The sequence below is a fragment of the Manihot esculenta genome, chromosome 4 (genome assembly GCF_001659605.2).
Source record: "Manihot esculenta cultivar AM560-2 chromosome 4, M.esculenta_v8, whole genome shotgun sequence".
Lineage (NCBI taxonomy): Eukaryota > Viridiplantae > Streptophyta > Magnoliopsida > Malpighiales > Euphorbiaceae > Manihot > Manihot esculenta.
The window spans coordinates 2,992,963-3,009,622 of NC_035164.2; the positions used below are offsets into that span (position 1 = coordinate 2,992,963).

General features: G+C 36.7%; 1 protein-coding gene across 5 annotated transcripts; it reads left to right on the plus strand.

The window, feature by feature from the left end:
• Positions 1 to 10,049: 10,049 nt before the first annotated feature.
• On the plus strand, positions 10,050 to 14,915 carry LOC110612848 (phosphatidylinositol transfer protein 1). 5 transcript variants are annotated; one of them, XM_021753670.2, is made up of 11 exons: positions 10,050 to 10,208; positions 10,321 to 10,397; positions 10,723 to 10,753; positions 10,846 to 10,994; positions 11,867 to 11,958; positions 12,074 to 12,081; positions 12,191 to 12,262; positions 12,435 to 12,602; positions 13,107 to 13,202; positions 13,902 to 14,024; positions 14,581 to 14,915. In XM_021753670.2, the coding sequence occupies exons 2-11, from the start codon at positions 10,378 to 10,380 to the stop codon at positions 14,710 to 14,712; spliced, it is 891 nt and encodes a 296-aa protein (XP_021609362.1). In that variant the 5' UTR covers positions 10,050 to 10,208; positions 10,321 to 10,377; the 3' UTR covers positions 14,713 to 14,915. The 5 variants fall into 5 exon arrangements, with proteins under 5 accessions (XP_021609362.1, XP_043811502.1, XP_021609361.1 ...); XM_043955565.1 differs by having other exon boundaries at positions 10,070 to 10,208; positions 10,321 to 10,612; XM_021753669.2 differs by having other exon boundaries at positions 10,061 to 10,397.
• Positions 14,916 to 16,660: the final 1,745 nt, after the last annotated feature.

The following is a 16,660-nucleotide window of genomic DNA, read 5'->3' on the forward strand; positions in this document are numbered from 1 at the left end:
ACTTCTGCTGTATTTTCTGCTGTCAAAGTGATAGGGGCAGTGATTTGGGCAGATCGCTTGGCCTATCTGCCCTGATCGCTTTCTGTGAGTCTGTCCAGTTTGTCTCTGTGAGTGATTTTGTAACGACCCGAAAATCGGACCGCTACCGGCGCTAGGATCCGGGTCGACTTAAGGCCGCCGGGACCCGTAGCAAGCCTGACATGCATCCTGAAAACCTGCTTAATCCCATACATGATCAACAACATACAAAAAAAATTAAAACTTTTCTTTCCATTCATATGCCAACTCAACCTGTGCATGCACTATAACATAATCATAACATTGATCCCTCAGTGGGATCTCATCAGTGCCCCCAATGGGTGACATAACATATGCTGAGTTGGTTTACATAAACATCATAAAAATCTCTACGATCATGTAATTAAAAAGGGATAACAATAATCTATGGTCAAGCACACTCTAACATCCATAAACATCACCTCATTACCTATCTATACTGATTGAGACATTACATTACGATTTGATCATGTCCATTGCTAGCTATTACATAAGCATGACTTCTTTACTCTATCTGGACTCCCGCACTATACTGTACCTGCAAGCCTGGGGGTAAAGGGAGAGGGGTGAGCTAAAAGCCCAGTGAGTAGAACTATAAAACATATTAACACTATGCTCTATGAAATGCGTCATAACACAGACAATTCACATAAGGGTTGGGTGAACTTGTCACCAATTAGTCCAAGCTAACTCTGTGCCAGGCCGTAGCATGGGGTCCTGGTCTTCCTGTCATACATACATTACTTACCATTGCCCCAGGGCCTCATCTGGGCTCCTGGTCTTCGAGTCCCATAACCGTGCCAGGCCGTAGAATGGGGTCCTGGTCTTTCCTTACTCTGTGCCAGGCCGTAGAATGGGGTCCTGGTCTTCCTGTCATGGACTAATTGGGTCATCCAACATTCACCCACATCAACAACAATCGATGCAATGCAGCATATTCGTGAAAACTAATGCAATCATCCTATTGCATAATCATGATGCATGAAACATGATAAAACATTCAATTTAAAAGATTAAGTTTAGTTCCACTCACCTCTGGCTGACTCTGACAACACCGTAGCAGCTGAACTCACTGCTGGAGTCCTTGGTTCCTCGGGTCCGAACCTACACAGGTGGACTCAAATGAGGGACCAAACATACTAGAACATATCTCTAAACTACTCCCCAAAAACCCCCTAAAACATCATGAAACAACCATAAAAAAACATGCAAAGGAGGCCTGGACGGGGCACTTTCGGCGGCAGGTTCGGCGGCCGAAAGTCCCTCCAGAGCCGAGAGTCAGGCAGGTTCGGCGGCACCTTCGGCGGCCGAAACTCCCAGACAGAGACGAAACTCATGCATGTTCGGCGGCACTTTCGGCGGCCGAAACTGCCAGACAGAGACGAAAGTCTCCTTTCGGGGGCAAGCTTCGGCAGTCGAAAGGCTGCCTCCCCAGCCATGTTCGGCGGCCGAAAGTCCTTCGGCTGCCGAACCTGGTTTTTGCAAAAGGGCAGAAACTTGGCTCCCTTTGCACATTTCGCCTCCAAACCTTTCCAACATGCATCAAACCTATTCTACAACACACAAACACAAGCATACATGTCCCTAGGGGCTTCAAACCATCATAAACCCCATCTACAACACATCAAGCATCCACATTGCTCAAGAACATACATTTATACCCGTAAACATAACCATAACCTAAACATGCATTCTACCCCATAGATCTACTTAAAACTTACTTTAAACATGCAATGAGCTTAAGATCGGCTCTTACCTCTTGAAGATCGAGAGAGAGACGACCTAAACTCGAAGTTGGGAGAGCTTGAGTTCTTGAACCTCCAAGCTCCAAAACTTTGCTCAAATGCTCAAATCTTCAAAATAAAGTTAAAACAAATGAAAATCTTGAAAGATCTAGAGGAAAGACGCCAAAGATGGGTGAGGGGCGATGGAGACTCACCTTGGCCGAAAATGGGGAAAAAGCTCGCCCGTTTTCGGCTAAGGGACCCTTTTATAGTGGCTGGCCAGACCACGTTCGGGGGCTGAATGTGGCTCCGCATGCATGCCATGTTCGGCGGCCGAACTTGAGGTTCGGCGGCCGAACCTGGACTTCCCTCACTTATGCCTTCGGGGGCCTAAGGCTCACCCGAAACGCATGCATGTTCGGCGGCCGAACTTTGAGTTTCGGCGGCCGAACCTGAGCTTTCCTCCAAGGTTGTTTTTATTCAAAAACTCATTTTCTTTCATGCTTAAAACATAAAACACATTAAAACATTTTATAAAAACATGGTTTTACCCTACTAGAGGCTTCCGACATCCGAGATTCTACCGGACGGTAGGAATTCCGATACCGGAGTCTAGCCGGGTATTACAGATTTAGCCAGTTTCTGCGAGTGATATGGGCAAGTTACTGGCCCAATCACTTCTCTGCGTGTTTGGCTCCAGGCTTCTGTTTCTGCGGGTGATCTGGCCAAGTCATTGACCCAATCAGTCTCCTGTGAGGTAGTTCAGGTTTCTGCTCAAGCTTGATCAAGGCAGTGATTTGGGCAAGTCACTGACCCAATCACTTTTTCTGTCATTTTCTGCACTTTTTCTCCATTTTTCCAATTTCTTCCTTTTCTGTAAAAACAAGGTAAAAGCCATAAGTTAAGCTAAAAAATGTGTAAATAAACAATAATAAAGATATAAAAAATGTGGCTAAATTATGCTTGATCAGTCAGTCTGGTCATAGGAGCTGCAATCTTAGAGATGTCCTGAACGAACCTCCTGTAGTAACCTGCCGAACCCAAAAAGCTCTTGATCTCTGTCACTGTAGTGGGTCTAGGCCAGTTAGCCACAACTTCTACCTTCTTGGGGTCCACTTCTATTCCATTTTCTGATACAACATGCCCTAAGAAAGAAATGCTCCTCAACCAGAACTCACACTTGGAGAACTTGGCATACAAGCCGTGTTCCCTCAAAGTCGCAAGAATAACCTCAAATGATTGGCATGCTCCTCTGCATTCCTGGAATACACTAAGATATCATCTATGAAGAAAATAACAAAGTGATCCAGATACTGACTGAAAACTCTATTCATGAGGTCCATGAATGCTGCAGGGGCATTGGTTAACCCGAACGGCATCACAAGGAACTCATAGTGCCCATATCTGGTTCTGAATGCCGTCTTCGGCACATCCTCTTCTCTTATTCTCAGCTGATAGTACCCGAATCTCAGATCTATCTTGGAGAAACAACCTGCTCCTGCTAGCTGGTCAAATAGATTGTCGATCCTTGGCAACAGGTACTTATTCTTGGTAGTGACTTTGTTCAACTGCCTGTAGTCGATACAAAGTCTAAGGGATCCATCTTTCTTTTTCACAAATAGAACTGGAGCACCCCAAGGTAAGGTACTCGGTCGGATGAAGCCCTTATCTACCAGCTCTTGCAACTGCTTCTTAAGCTCCTTCAATTCTGCTGGTGCTATCCTGTAGGGAGGGATAGAGATCGGTCTGGTTCCCGGCATCAATTCAATTTCAAACTCTATCTCCCTAGCAGGTGGTAAACCTGGCAGCTCGTCTAGGAAAACATCTAAAAACTCTCTGACCACGGGCACTGAGGCGGGCTCTCTAACATGACTATCCAGCTCTTTCACATGAGCTAGAAAATCCTGACAACCCCTCATGAGCAACCTACGAGCCTGTAGGGCTGATATCAAACCTCTAGGTGTACCCCTCCTGTCTCCTCTGAAGACAACCTATGACCCATCCTGACCTCTGAACCTGACTACCTTGTCTCTACAGTCCAAGGTAGCACCATGGGTAGACAACCAATCCATCCCTAGAATGATGTCAAAATCTGTCAAATTTAGAACCACAAGGTCGGCTGGAAGGCATCTTCCCTCAATAAAAACTGGACAAAATCGGCAGACTGATTCTGCCACTGATGGGTCACACTTGGGTCCACTGACCCATAGGGGACACTCTAACCTAGAGACCATCAAACCTAACCTCTCGACGGCTCTCGGAGCAACAAAAGAATGAGATGCACCAGGGTCCATTAAGGCATAAACATCTGAACAACCAATGATGAGATTACCTGACACCACGGTGTTTGATGCATTTGCCTCCTGCTGTGTCATAGTGAAGATCTGTGCTGGAGCTGATGGACCTTCACCCCTGAAATCCGCTGAAGAAGAGGCTGCCCCTCTCCCTCTGCCTCTGCCACTGGCCTGAGTCGAGGCTGGAGCTACTGGCTGAGCCACACTACCAGAAGCTGTCTGCTGGGACTGCGCCATAAAAGCTGCCCTAGGACACTCCCGTGCCATGTGTCCCTCCTGCCCACATCTGAAGCAGGCTGTCGTCCCAAACCGACATACTCCCTTGTGCGGCTTCTCACACTTCATACATGCTGCATTGTCTGCACCTGAGCTCGAGCCACTTCCTAATCCCAGACCTGACTTTATCTTGTTCCAGAACTTGTTATTCTTTGACTTCTTGGTGGTACTGCCCTAGCTCTTACTGCCTGAAGCTGCTGAACTCAAAGAAGAAGGGTCTAACTTTCCCCCACCTGGGGTCTTGGAACCAGAAGACTGTGCCACAGACTGTTTCACTTTCCCTTCAATTATTGCACTAGCCTCCATTCTCCGGGCCATATCCACTATGGCATGGAAACTCTCCCTCTCTGCTGACTGGATCAAGGAGGAATACCTGGAATGAAGCCTCATGATATACCTCCTAGCCTTCTTCTGATCTGTGTCAAGATTTTGCCCGGCAAACGGCAACAGCTCCAAGAACCTATCTATGTACTCATCTACACTCATCTCCTCTGTCTGCCTTAGCTGTTCGAACTCAATCATCTTCAACTCCCTTGAACTATCAGGGAAAGCCCATCCTGCAAACTCATTAGCAAACTCTTCCCATGATAAGCTATCCAACCTCGGGTTCACATAGGTTTTAAACCACTATCGGGCCTTCTTACATTTCAGTGTGAACCCAGCCATCTGAATGGCTCTACTGTCATCTGCTTCTAACTCATCTGTTATCATCTTGACCGTCCTGAGGTACTCAAACGGGTCATCACCTGTTTCATACTTAGGAGCATCCAACTTCAAATAGTCAGTCATCTTGACCTTGCTCCCTCCAGATGAGCTAGGTTTAGGTACTTGAGTTTCTGGGACCATAGGTTCTGCTGGGGGTGGAGGAGGTGCAACATCCCCTGGATTAGGGTTTGTTGTACCTGGATAAAAGGATGGGGGTGGGTACATAGGGTACTGTGAGTATAGTGGGTAGAAAGGTGGGTATGGCATGTAAGAAGGATAAGGGTTAAAACTGGGGTAGTCCGATGTACCTCCCATCGAATACCCGGGATTCTGTGAAAAGGGTGGGTATTGGGGTGGTTGAAAAAACCCTGAGGCCTGAGTGCCTCCCTGAGACTCTCCCATGCCCTCTTTCAACATGCTCACACCAAGACTGCCATCCCTCCTCTGATCCACATCCATATCATCCCCCACATCTTCTGACATTCCACCTTGAACTGCTCCTCTTCTGCTCATATCAAAAGACCTTCTAGGGTCCCTTGACACTCTCTCCCTGCTAGACCTGCAGGACATTGCCCTAGGCAATGCAGGAGGACGGGCATCCGTGCCCTCGTCCTGAGGTGGTACTCCAGTCAATCGTGTAGATCGACGAGTTCCTCTCATCTTGCTTACTGAAAAACAGCACACATCACATAAAACATTAGCATCATATGGTTCATGTAGAAACACATGAACTCGCATCACATACATCACATACACCGCATATTATCAATGCACATGCATAAAATCATGGCATTTTACATTATCATTCAAGACAGGACTCTACATCCTATCCTAGTGGACATGATTTTTCCTATTATGCTTGACCTTCTAGAACATCTATGAGCCCGACACACTATAGGTCCGACCATATGAACCTAGGGCTCTGATATCAATCTGTAATGATCCGAAAATCAGACCGCTATCAGCGCTAGGATCTAGATCGGCATAAGGCCGCCGGGACCCATAGCAAGCCCAACATACATCCTGTATACCTGTTAAATTCCATACATGATCAAACATATACATAAAACATTAAACTTTTTCTTTCATTTACCAAGCTTAACCTGTGCATGCACAAACTCATAAACATAAAACTCCACACTGGAACCCTTATCAAATGCTCCAATGGGGCAACATATCATACAATAAGCTTGGTTTACACAAAACATCCATAAAACATTTTATAGATCATGTGAAAAAGGGATTAACAATACTCTAGGGCCAAGCACAATTCTATCCTCAACACAATTCTTTACATTACATTACATTACTATACTTTACATTACAATGTCTTTCTCATGTCTACAGCTAGCTATTACATAAAATATGACTTTACTCTTGATGACTCCCTGGTCTATCCCGTACCTGCAAACTTGGGGGATTAAGGGAAGGGGGTGAGCTACTAGAGCCCAGTGAGCAGAATAATAAAAATATTATATTAAAATTTCATGCTTTCATGAAATGCATTACATCACAAACAAATCACATCAAGGATGGACTTGTCACCAATAGCCCTCTACACATTCCAATAGTGTCAGGGGCGTAGCATGGGCCTCACTGGTCTTTCTCTTACGTAACATAATATAACATTCCAACGTGCTAGGGGCGTAGCATGGGCCTCACTGGTCTTTCTCTTACACTATACCAGGGGCGTAGAATGGGCCTCACTGGTCATACATACCATACCATATCCTATCATATCATGTCATCATACGAGGGCTAATGGATCATTCAACACCCATCCACATCAACATCATATTATGCAATGCAACATATTCGTGAATTCTAATGCAACAACCTAGTATATCTCATGGCATTCATGATGCGTGAATCATGCTAAAACTTTCATTATTTGCTTTGAAACATAAAGAGTCATTCTACTCACCTCAGGCTAGCTCTGAAAAGACACTGAAGCAGCTATCTCACTGCTGGGGTCCTCGGTTCCTCAGGTCCGAACCTACACAGGTGGACTCAAATGAGGGACCAAACATACATTAACATGACTCTAAATAACTCCCCAAAAACCCCCCTAAAATACCTTAAAACAATCATAGAAAACATGCAAAGGAAGGCTGAACAGGACACTTTCGACGGCAGGTTCGGCGGCCGAAAGTCCCTCAAGAGCCGAAACTCAGCCACTTTCGGCGGCACCTTCGGCGGCTGAAAGTGGTTCCAGAGCCGAAACTCATGCATGTTCGGCGGCACCTTTGGCGGCCGAAACTCCCTTCCAGAGCCGAAAGTCCACTTTCGGGGGCAGGGTTCGGCAGCCAAAAGCTTGCCTCCACAGGCAGGTTCGGCGGCCGAAAGTCCCTTCGGCTGCCGAACCTGAGTTCTTCCAAAGTGGCAGAACTCAGCCTCCACATGCACATTTGCCTCCCAAACCATTCCAACATGCATTTAGCTATTCTACAACATGCATACACAAGTAAATAAGCATATAGGGGTCTCAAACTAACCTAAACCCCAACACAAACATATAAAGCAACTCATACAACACATATTATCCAAAAAAACTCAACATTTAACCTAAACATGCATTTCTATCCCATAACCCCTCAAAACTTGTTTAAAACATACAAGAAAGGTAGGATCTAAGCTTACCTCTTGAAGATCGAGAGGAGAGACGATCCTAACTTGGAGATGGGAGAAATCTAGCTCCTTGGGTCTCCAAGCTCCAAAACTTGATCTTAGCTTCAAAAATCTTCAAAACCAAGTTAAAACTTGAAAAATTTGAGAAAAATCATCAAAATCGACCATGGGAGGGCATGGACTCACCTTTGGCCGGAAATGGGGAAGAAACTCGCCCATTTTCGGCCATGGGGCTTCTTATAGGGGCTGGCCAGGCCACCTTCGGAAGCCTAAAGTGCCTCCAAAACTCATGCAAGTTCGGCGGCCGAACATGAGGTTCGGCGGCCGAACCTGGATTTCCCTCCATGTTCTTTTTCATTCAAAACTCAATTTCTTTCTTACTTAAAACCATAAAATACATGAAAACATTTTATAAAAACATGTTTTTACCCTTCTAGAGGTTTCCGACATCCGAGATTCCACCGGACGGTAGGAATTTCGATACCGGAGTTTAGCCGGGTATTACAATGATAATTTCTTTGTTGGCTTAACTGAGATGATAATTTCTTTGCTGAAACACCTTGTGTGGATGGGCTGCAAGATCTCAAACTTTCAGGCTTAATTAATGAGTAAGTTACATATTGGAATTCGTGATTGCTCTTAAAATTGTTGCTTCCTAGTGATATTGCTTGTGTGTTAAATATTCCTTTGAGTATCTCTAGACAGTTAAATAAATAGATATGGCATTACACACATAACGAGTTATATATGGATGAAAATTTGTAGTCAATTGTGTTAGGCTCATGGAAGGAACTTTGAAAACTACAGGTGCCACCAAAAGTGAAAAATTTTCTATGGCGGATTAGTGTAAGTATTATACCTACTAATGTCTCTAGCTCTAAAAGGAGTAAATATTACCACTGGGTGTAAGGTTTGTGGAATTGATGAAAATGATCTACATGTCCTTCTTTATTGTCCTGTTGCAATTGGGTGTTGGAAGATCTTGGATTTTCTTATCCTAGATCAACATGTGCCTAATAGGTATATTTTGATTCAAGTTAAATTGAATTTATCTAATATCTCTTTACAGCGTAAGGATGTATGATGTTATGGAACCTTTGGAACAGGAGAAATGCCTATCTATGGTGCGATCAATACCCGATCCCTCATCCGATTGTTCGGGCAACATATGTTTGTTTATCTTCTTAGTTAAGTCTTCAATTTCCTACTGGTGGCTCTAATAGTAATCCTCAACATGCCACAAATAGTCATTGGCAAGCACCTAGCATTGGAAGATTTAAATGCAATGTAAATACATGAGTAATTAATCGGTCTGAGATTATTAGGCATGATGCTATCTTATGTAATTCTTCTAAATTGTTTATTGCAGCTTTCTGATCATTTAAAAGGTAATGTTCAATTCAAAATGGCCGAAATATATAATTTGTGTAAATTTCTACTGTAGCTTAAATCTTATAGTATTAATAATATGGATATTAAATTAGATTCGAAAGGTGTGGTTAATACTATATTATCTCAATAAGAGGATTTCTTTAAATTTAGTCAATTTATTTCTAATTGTGGGATTCTTTTAATACAACAATTCCATTGGACCTTTACCTGAATCTGAAAACAAACAAATATAGTTATTGATGTGCTAGGCAGATAGACTATTTCTTTTATTAGTCCTACCTATTGATTTATGTCTAAATTTTTTGAATAATATTTTATATTTTGATATTATTTTAAATTCTTTTACTTAATATTTTAAATTATAGATTAAACGTTCTGGAAAAACTACTGATCTAAATTAGTATGGATACTCAATATTAAGTTTTCACAGTATACGATCAATAAAATTTTATATTAAAAAAAAAAAGAGATGAACCAGCATCACTCTTTCTTTATAAATCCTAGTCGAATTTCCACGTTTTATACGAGTATTTATGAAATTAAATTAATAAATTATTTTTAATTAGTATTTTAATAATAAAATAATTTTTTTTCTTATATTTTACTGTTTATATTATAAAGATTTGAATATAAAATGAAATTATATATAAAAATTGTAGATAATTCAATTAAATTAGAAGCATATCACTCTTGTATTAGATATTTTACAATTTCATTTTTATTTTTTTTAAAATTGCGTGCTTTTTATTTTTTAGCATATTTTAAAGCTTAACTTTTTGTTTATTTTTTATTTTCATTAATATAAACAATTTAATATACAGAAAAAAAATTTATTAATATGTTTTTAAATTGTTCATGCATTGTACGGAAATTCAACTAATTTAGTAATAATAATTTAATAAAATGAGTATAAAGTTTTTTTTTTTGGGAAAAAAACATGAAAACTGAATACTAAATAAATCTAGTTAGGTTTTAAATGGCACTCTTTGAAAAATCAAAATGAGTTTCCACTTCTTGCGTCAACATTGAAGATTTTGAACCGGCCTTCTCCACTCTAGCCGTCTAGCGTGCGCCTTTGACCTGCTTCGCTATCAATCTCTTACGCGTTTTGCTTCATTCTCTCGATATTTTTGTAACTTCCTTTGGCCTTTTTTGATTTTTCATCGTCTTCTTCTCTCAGTTTCTCTACTTTCTGATCAATTCAGATATTCCAAGCTAGCTAACATCTGTCTTTCCTGTCTTAGCTCGTTTCCTTTATCTGCCATAGTAATAGTAATTGGATTGCTGATTGGTACAAGAGAATGGTCCAAATCAAGGAATTGTATCCTCCTCATCCTCCGTTTTCTTTTCTTTTTTAACAGTCTTTTTTTATGATTATATTAAGTTTATGTTGATGGATGATATGGTCTGAACTGTGTATGGATTCGTTGAAGATTTTTCTTTTTTTAAAACTTGGGATTGGTCCGTAATTCAAAATATTTGTATTGAAACCTGCTGAACAACAGAGTGCTATCTTAATTCAATCCACCCAGATAGGTAGAAGAAGCTTTTTTTTTTTTTAATGTTATTTTACTGAAATATAAGTTATTTTATGTTTTGGATATTTCCTTGACTTGCAAATTTTTGATGGGGTTTTCCTTCTGAAGCCGAGTTGTGATGCCCATGTCACTTGAAGAGGTATTCCAAATGAATTCGTCAAATTTATGCAATTGGAGGAAATATTATATTTCTTATTTGCTAAAATGGTCTTTGAATATTTGGATTTCCAGTACCAGATAGCCCAGATGTACATGGTAATGAAGATGCAGCAACAGAACACTAGTAGTTCTGAGGGTGTTGAAGTATTGGAGAACAGACCATTGGAGGATGATGTATTTGGACAGTGCCAATACACATCCAAGGTTTATCGGTTGCAAAGGTAATTTGAATTAAAATATTTGAGATACTTTATAATGCAGTATTTTTATGTTGTTAATTGTTGAGAGACCTAATAAACAGGCCTAGAAGAAAATGGGTTTAGGAAGATGGTGCTGAATAGTGTCTGGTGTCTGCAGGGAACCCTTTTTTTCCTCCCTTGACCTGTTTGTTTACTTGGTAACTGACATTGATCAGATGGGACCTGAGACAGAGCGAGTGCTCCTTTTTTTAAGGTGTCAAGGCATTCATAAGAATGTAAGGGGTTCCTCTGGTGCCAATGTTAATGTTTATTGAATTTAAAGACACTAAAGATGGAAAGTGGTTATCAATTGGTGCAATCTGTTCATTTCAAGATTATAAGGTTTCAAGATGTAGATAGCAGGTTTAGTTATCCAGCAGGTGATTAGTGGAACATGTGTGGCTGTACTGAAGCTACAAATTACTTTTGGTTAGTCAGTTACACTCATGACTTACCCATATTAATGTACTTAATATGGTTGAGGTGCGGTGTATGGCCTATAGAAGTTCTTTTGTTCAACTTGAATAATCTCAAATTTTGGGAAGAGTCGGTTTTGGTTGGCTTTGATTGAATGTTTTAGGTAATGGTTGTTGCTTAGTTTCCAGTTCCATTTTGTGGGGATTTAAAGACTTGATTTATGAATTTCACCTCTTCTTTCTCTCTCTCTCTCTCTCTGTCCCTTTTACTTATTTTCAGCAAACTTTCACAATTATTATCTTTGACGTAAAATTTTTCATGACCTTCTGGTTTTGTGTTCTCTTAAAACTATATTTTTGTTTCTGTTTTTAATAGAATTTTGTACATCAGAGTTCAAAGCTCGGAGGTGCTCATCTCTTCTTACAATTCTTTTGCAGCAAGGCTCCTACTTGGCTTACAACTTTTGCACCAGCAGATGCTCTCATCATGCAAGAAGAAGCTTGGAATGCATACCCAAGATGCAAAACCGGTTTGGTTTCTCTTGCCCAAGTCTTGCTGTTCTCTATTTATTTCTAGAGCTTTTATCAGTTAATTTCGATTGACATATTTTTGTTTTTTCTCTGCAAATGGATGCTGTCTGCCAGTAATCAAGGTATTAATATTTGTTTCATGATACATAAATTCAAATTTGCAAGTTTTTGCTACCAAAGAACTTCAATAATACTCAGTAACATACTCATTTTGGTTTGGGATTTTTGCAGTGCCCATACTTCACCAAGTTTTCTTTAACAGTTGAAACTATTCATAGGGCTGACAATGGTCAATCAGAAAATGTAAGTTTCTCCTATTATCTGTAGACTTTTTTTTTTTTGCGTGTGACAATATTCATAACCTGATATCATGCAAGTGAGTGAATGCTTTTTTCATTGTCAATGAATTCTGTTGCATTCACTCTTCAAGGATGGTTTATTTGGCCCCTCTTAACTGTGAAGCTTGACAAACTAGGTACATGGTTTAACCAAAGAACAACTAGCTGCCAGGCAGATTGAATTTATTGATATAGCCTCAGCAGAATCCGATTATTGGAGTTATGTTATTGGAAGTAACAGTGTGGACTTCTGTAAGTTTAAATCTTCAAGAACTGGTCGTGGTCCACTTATGGATGGATGGCAGGTTTGAACCTTCTCTACCAATTATCGAACAAATTATGTATAAAAAAATGGTTTTCTTGTGCTTTTTTAAATACATTGCACAACTTGTTATGGTTTACCTCTCCTTTACTCTCTTGTCTCTTCAAAACTTCTTTTTCAGGAATTTCCCACTTTTTTTGTAGCTTTTCCCTTTAAAAGAAAAGGGCAAAGGCATTCTTCTTTCTGTTACGTGCTTAGGTGGAATATTCAGCAATATTCCCTTATTTGTGCTGTATAAAGCTCTAGGAGATTGTCTATTATTTTCCTTTGTCAAATGTCCTGATGCTCAGTCATGAAAAAGAAAACAAGAAAAAAGGGGGAAATGATTTTTGCCTTGGCTGTATATCTTTATAGTACTTGTCAATTATACTGTTAATTTTGCCATTGGTCATTGTTGAAATAATATAATTGTCTCCTTTTGCATATTGCTCAAGTGCTTGAAGCAAATTAATTTGCGAGTGTTAATTACAGCATACTGATGTTGCAGGATACATGTAAACCTGTCATGACAGCATACAAGTTGGTAACAGTCGATGCACCATATTGGGGCTTTGGGTATCGACTTGAACAGGCTATACTAGCGGTAACCTCTCTTGGGCTCTGTACAAATTTTTATGATTGAGATTTGTTGAAGATAACATCTGCTGCTATTTATTTTAATTTTAAAAAATAAAATTCTTAAGGTCTGCAGCTTTAAGAAATCTCATGTTTTCTAGAAAATCATTTTGCATTTGAATTAGAAATGGTATTTACAAAAAATCACAAGGGACTCCTACCCTTAGAAAATAGTGACCCTTGGACCCTGACTTTTTGAAGTCGAACTGTATGTTTCTCAACCATTTCGAATTTGTCACCTTTTAGTCTTTCCTTCAAATATTATTCATTTTAGCTTGTGTTTGAATCCCCATGATTTGATATATCATATTATTTTATGCTTTAATCCCAATTTTCATATCCTAAAAGGTTGTTTCATTTATATGGGGATCGGCTAATGAAAAGACTGAAATATGGGATTTGAAAAAGACCACAAAATGCAGCATTGTGATTTCTCAGGCATTAAAAATAAGCAATTCTTAATGCCTTTTTTTTTTTCTTTTGTTTTTATTAGCAGTATTTACAAATCTATATTCCAAAACAAAACATTGAAGGGGGAAAAAAATTTAAGCGTCAAGGATAGAGTCCATTGCTGAAGTAGCAGCATTTGTTAAGGTCATTTTGACATATGTTTGTTATTTTCTTGATTGTAAATTTAATATATGCTTTTTCAAATTAAATTATGCAGGGTGAAAGGGCTCTTTTCTTAGAGAGTCATCGGAATTGTTTTGCTTGGATTGATGAATGGTTTGGGATGTCAATGCAACAAATACGTGAACTTGAATTACAGAGTGATTTTTCATTAAATAAGGTAGGAATTCCTTTAAACTCCCAATCACAAAATTTTAACACAAATTGCAGTCAAAGATGTTGATTTTGCATAGCATGTCTAAGCACATTATATCATATTGTAAGGGGAGAATTACTGTCAGGTTCTTGAATTTTTAGAAAATTCACTAATGCATTCCTATTTCAAAATCACTCAATTAAAACTTTTCTGTATTTTGTAAATTAAACAGTTTAGTCTTTCAGTTAAAACAAGTTGTGTCATATATGATATTTAGTCCTTGTAATTTTACTATTCACTATTTGTTTAGTCATTTTTAGCAAGGCTAAAATAAGTTGATTAATGAGTTTTTAACAAAATGATTAAATAGTTTGATTTTACGGAATAGAAGGATGTTTTAATTGAGTAATTGTGAAATAAGAATGAACTAATGAATTTTTATAAAATCCAGAGACTTGATAGTAATTTTTTTTATTGTAAAAGTGTTGGTTGGTCTTGAGGGACATCTGAGTTTTCAGACTCATGAAAATCCTTGTGGATTAACTAGCTAAAGTATGTTGTCTTTATGCTATGACAACAGAAAATTGGAAAGCCAACTGTAATGACAACTTCTGAAGACTTTGATCAGAAGTTGCCCCTTGAAAATGAAGACGCTCAGGGCAAGAGATTTCAACCTAAACCAGAGAAGCATGAACTTGTTGTGGATACTTAAGCTGCAAGATTGGCTGCTATTCTCCACATTGAAATTGTAATGTTGGGTTAATTATTCATTTGATTACATGGTCATTCTTGGGAAAAATTGTAAATTTGATTATAGCAGATACATAATCCTCTTTTTTGAGGCAATAGTTATGTTATACACCGGCAAAATTCTTTAGAGGAAGTTATGAATTTTTCTTAGTGATTTTAATTTAATGGGAAATTTACTATTTAGTTAAGAAAAACTCGATTTTGGAAAATATATTACTTGAGTGTTAAAAAATTTATTAGTTAGTCATTCCTTTAATTTTAGCATTTATGTATTCTACTATTTAATTTTTCATGTTACGAAAAAAAATTCATTAATCAGTTTTATTTTTGTAAAAATGTCTGTTCAAGAATTTTTTTAGCATTTAATAATTAAAATTAACGGATAGATTAAACAGTAAATTTTTAAAATTTCACATATATTTGAATGTATTTTTTAAAATTAATGAGTTAACTAGTAAATTTCTCAGTAATACAAAGACTAAATAGTAATTTTTTCTAATATAATTTTATAGTTTCAAATTGTTTAATTATGACCGAATATATATATTTATAACCTTATACTAATTATAATTAACCTATCGAATAAATGAAATAAATTATAATCTATTCAATACAAATTGATTATATTATTGAAAATTTATAAAAAAAAAGAGTAAATTTTGATCGCATATATTGTTAACATGATTCTAAATTTTGCTATTTTACTTTGAATTTTTATAAATTAAAAATAATCTAAAAAATTATGTGAAATTTAGATTTTAAATGTTATAAAAATATTAATAATGATTTTTAACTGATAAAAATTATTATTATTTATAAAAATAAATATTTATGTTTAATTTGAAAATAATAAAAATAATAAAAATTAAATCAATTTAAGTTTATTATTAATGTATCTAATATAAAAAAATTGAATTGAATTTTATTATATTTAAATTAATTCCAAATAAATGAATTTTTTTATAAATAAAAATAAATTAAATTCTATTAATAAAATTCAATTTTTTTCTTAAAAGAAATACATATCAAAGAAGACTTTAATTTTATAATTTTGGTTACATATTTCAAACACATTTAATACATTTAACATAAAAAAAATAATTCGAATATTCTCTTCAGGAAAGTCAACTCTTGATAATAAATTAATCTTTTATTTGAAATAAAATATTTCATAATAATTTAATTTAATTAATTTATTTTATTTTATTTATTATAATAATTTTCATCTATAATCAATCAAATTTAAAATTTATTTTATTTTTATTATTTAATTTTAAATTATTTTAATAAAATCACTCAATTTTTTTTAATTCAAAATTAATCATTTTAACTTGCGATTGTGGATTTCATTCTCTCTCCCCTCTTGTATATCTTTTCGTTTAATTAATCGATAACTAATTATTTATAGTATTAATTTATTTTTAATAAATTTATTATTAAATTTTATAATAAATTATATGAGATATTTGCTATTTAATTTTAAATTTTAATTTTATTTATAAAATAAAGGTTTAAAAATTAAAATTAGCTGAAATTAAAGGCTAATTACTAACTTGTTTATTAGGAATTTTTTAAGATAATTACTAGATAATAATAAAAATTAATTAATTTAAATTAAAATAATTATTTTTGATATTCCATCCATTACACATTTTTTATGTTAAAAAATAAAATTATTTATTTTAAATAAAATTTTAATTTAATAAATTTATTAATAATTTAGTTTCTATTTTATATTTCTTTTTATTCATTTCATTATTATTATTTTAATTTTATTAAATTAATTAATCCAAATAAACTTAAATAAAAATTAATTTTAATATTTTAATTTAGTTTTTTTTTTAATAAAGGCTTACTTTTAGTAAAAAATTTTAAATATCTCAAATATAAGAATATGAAATAATTTAGAA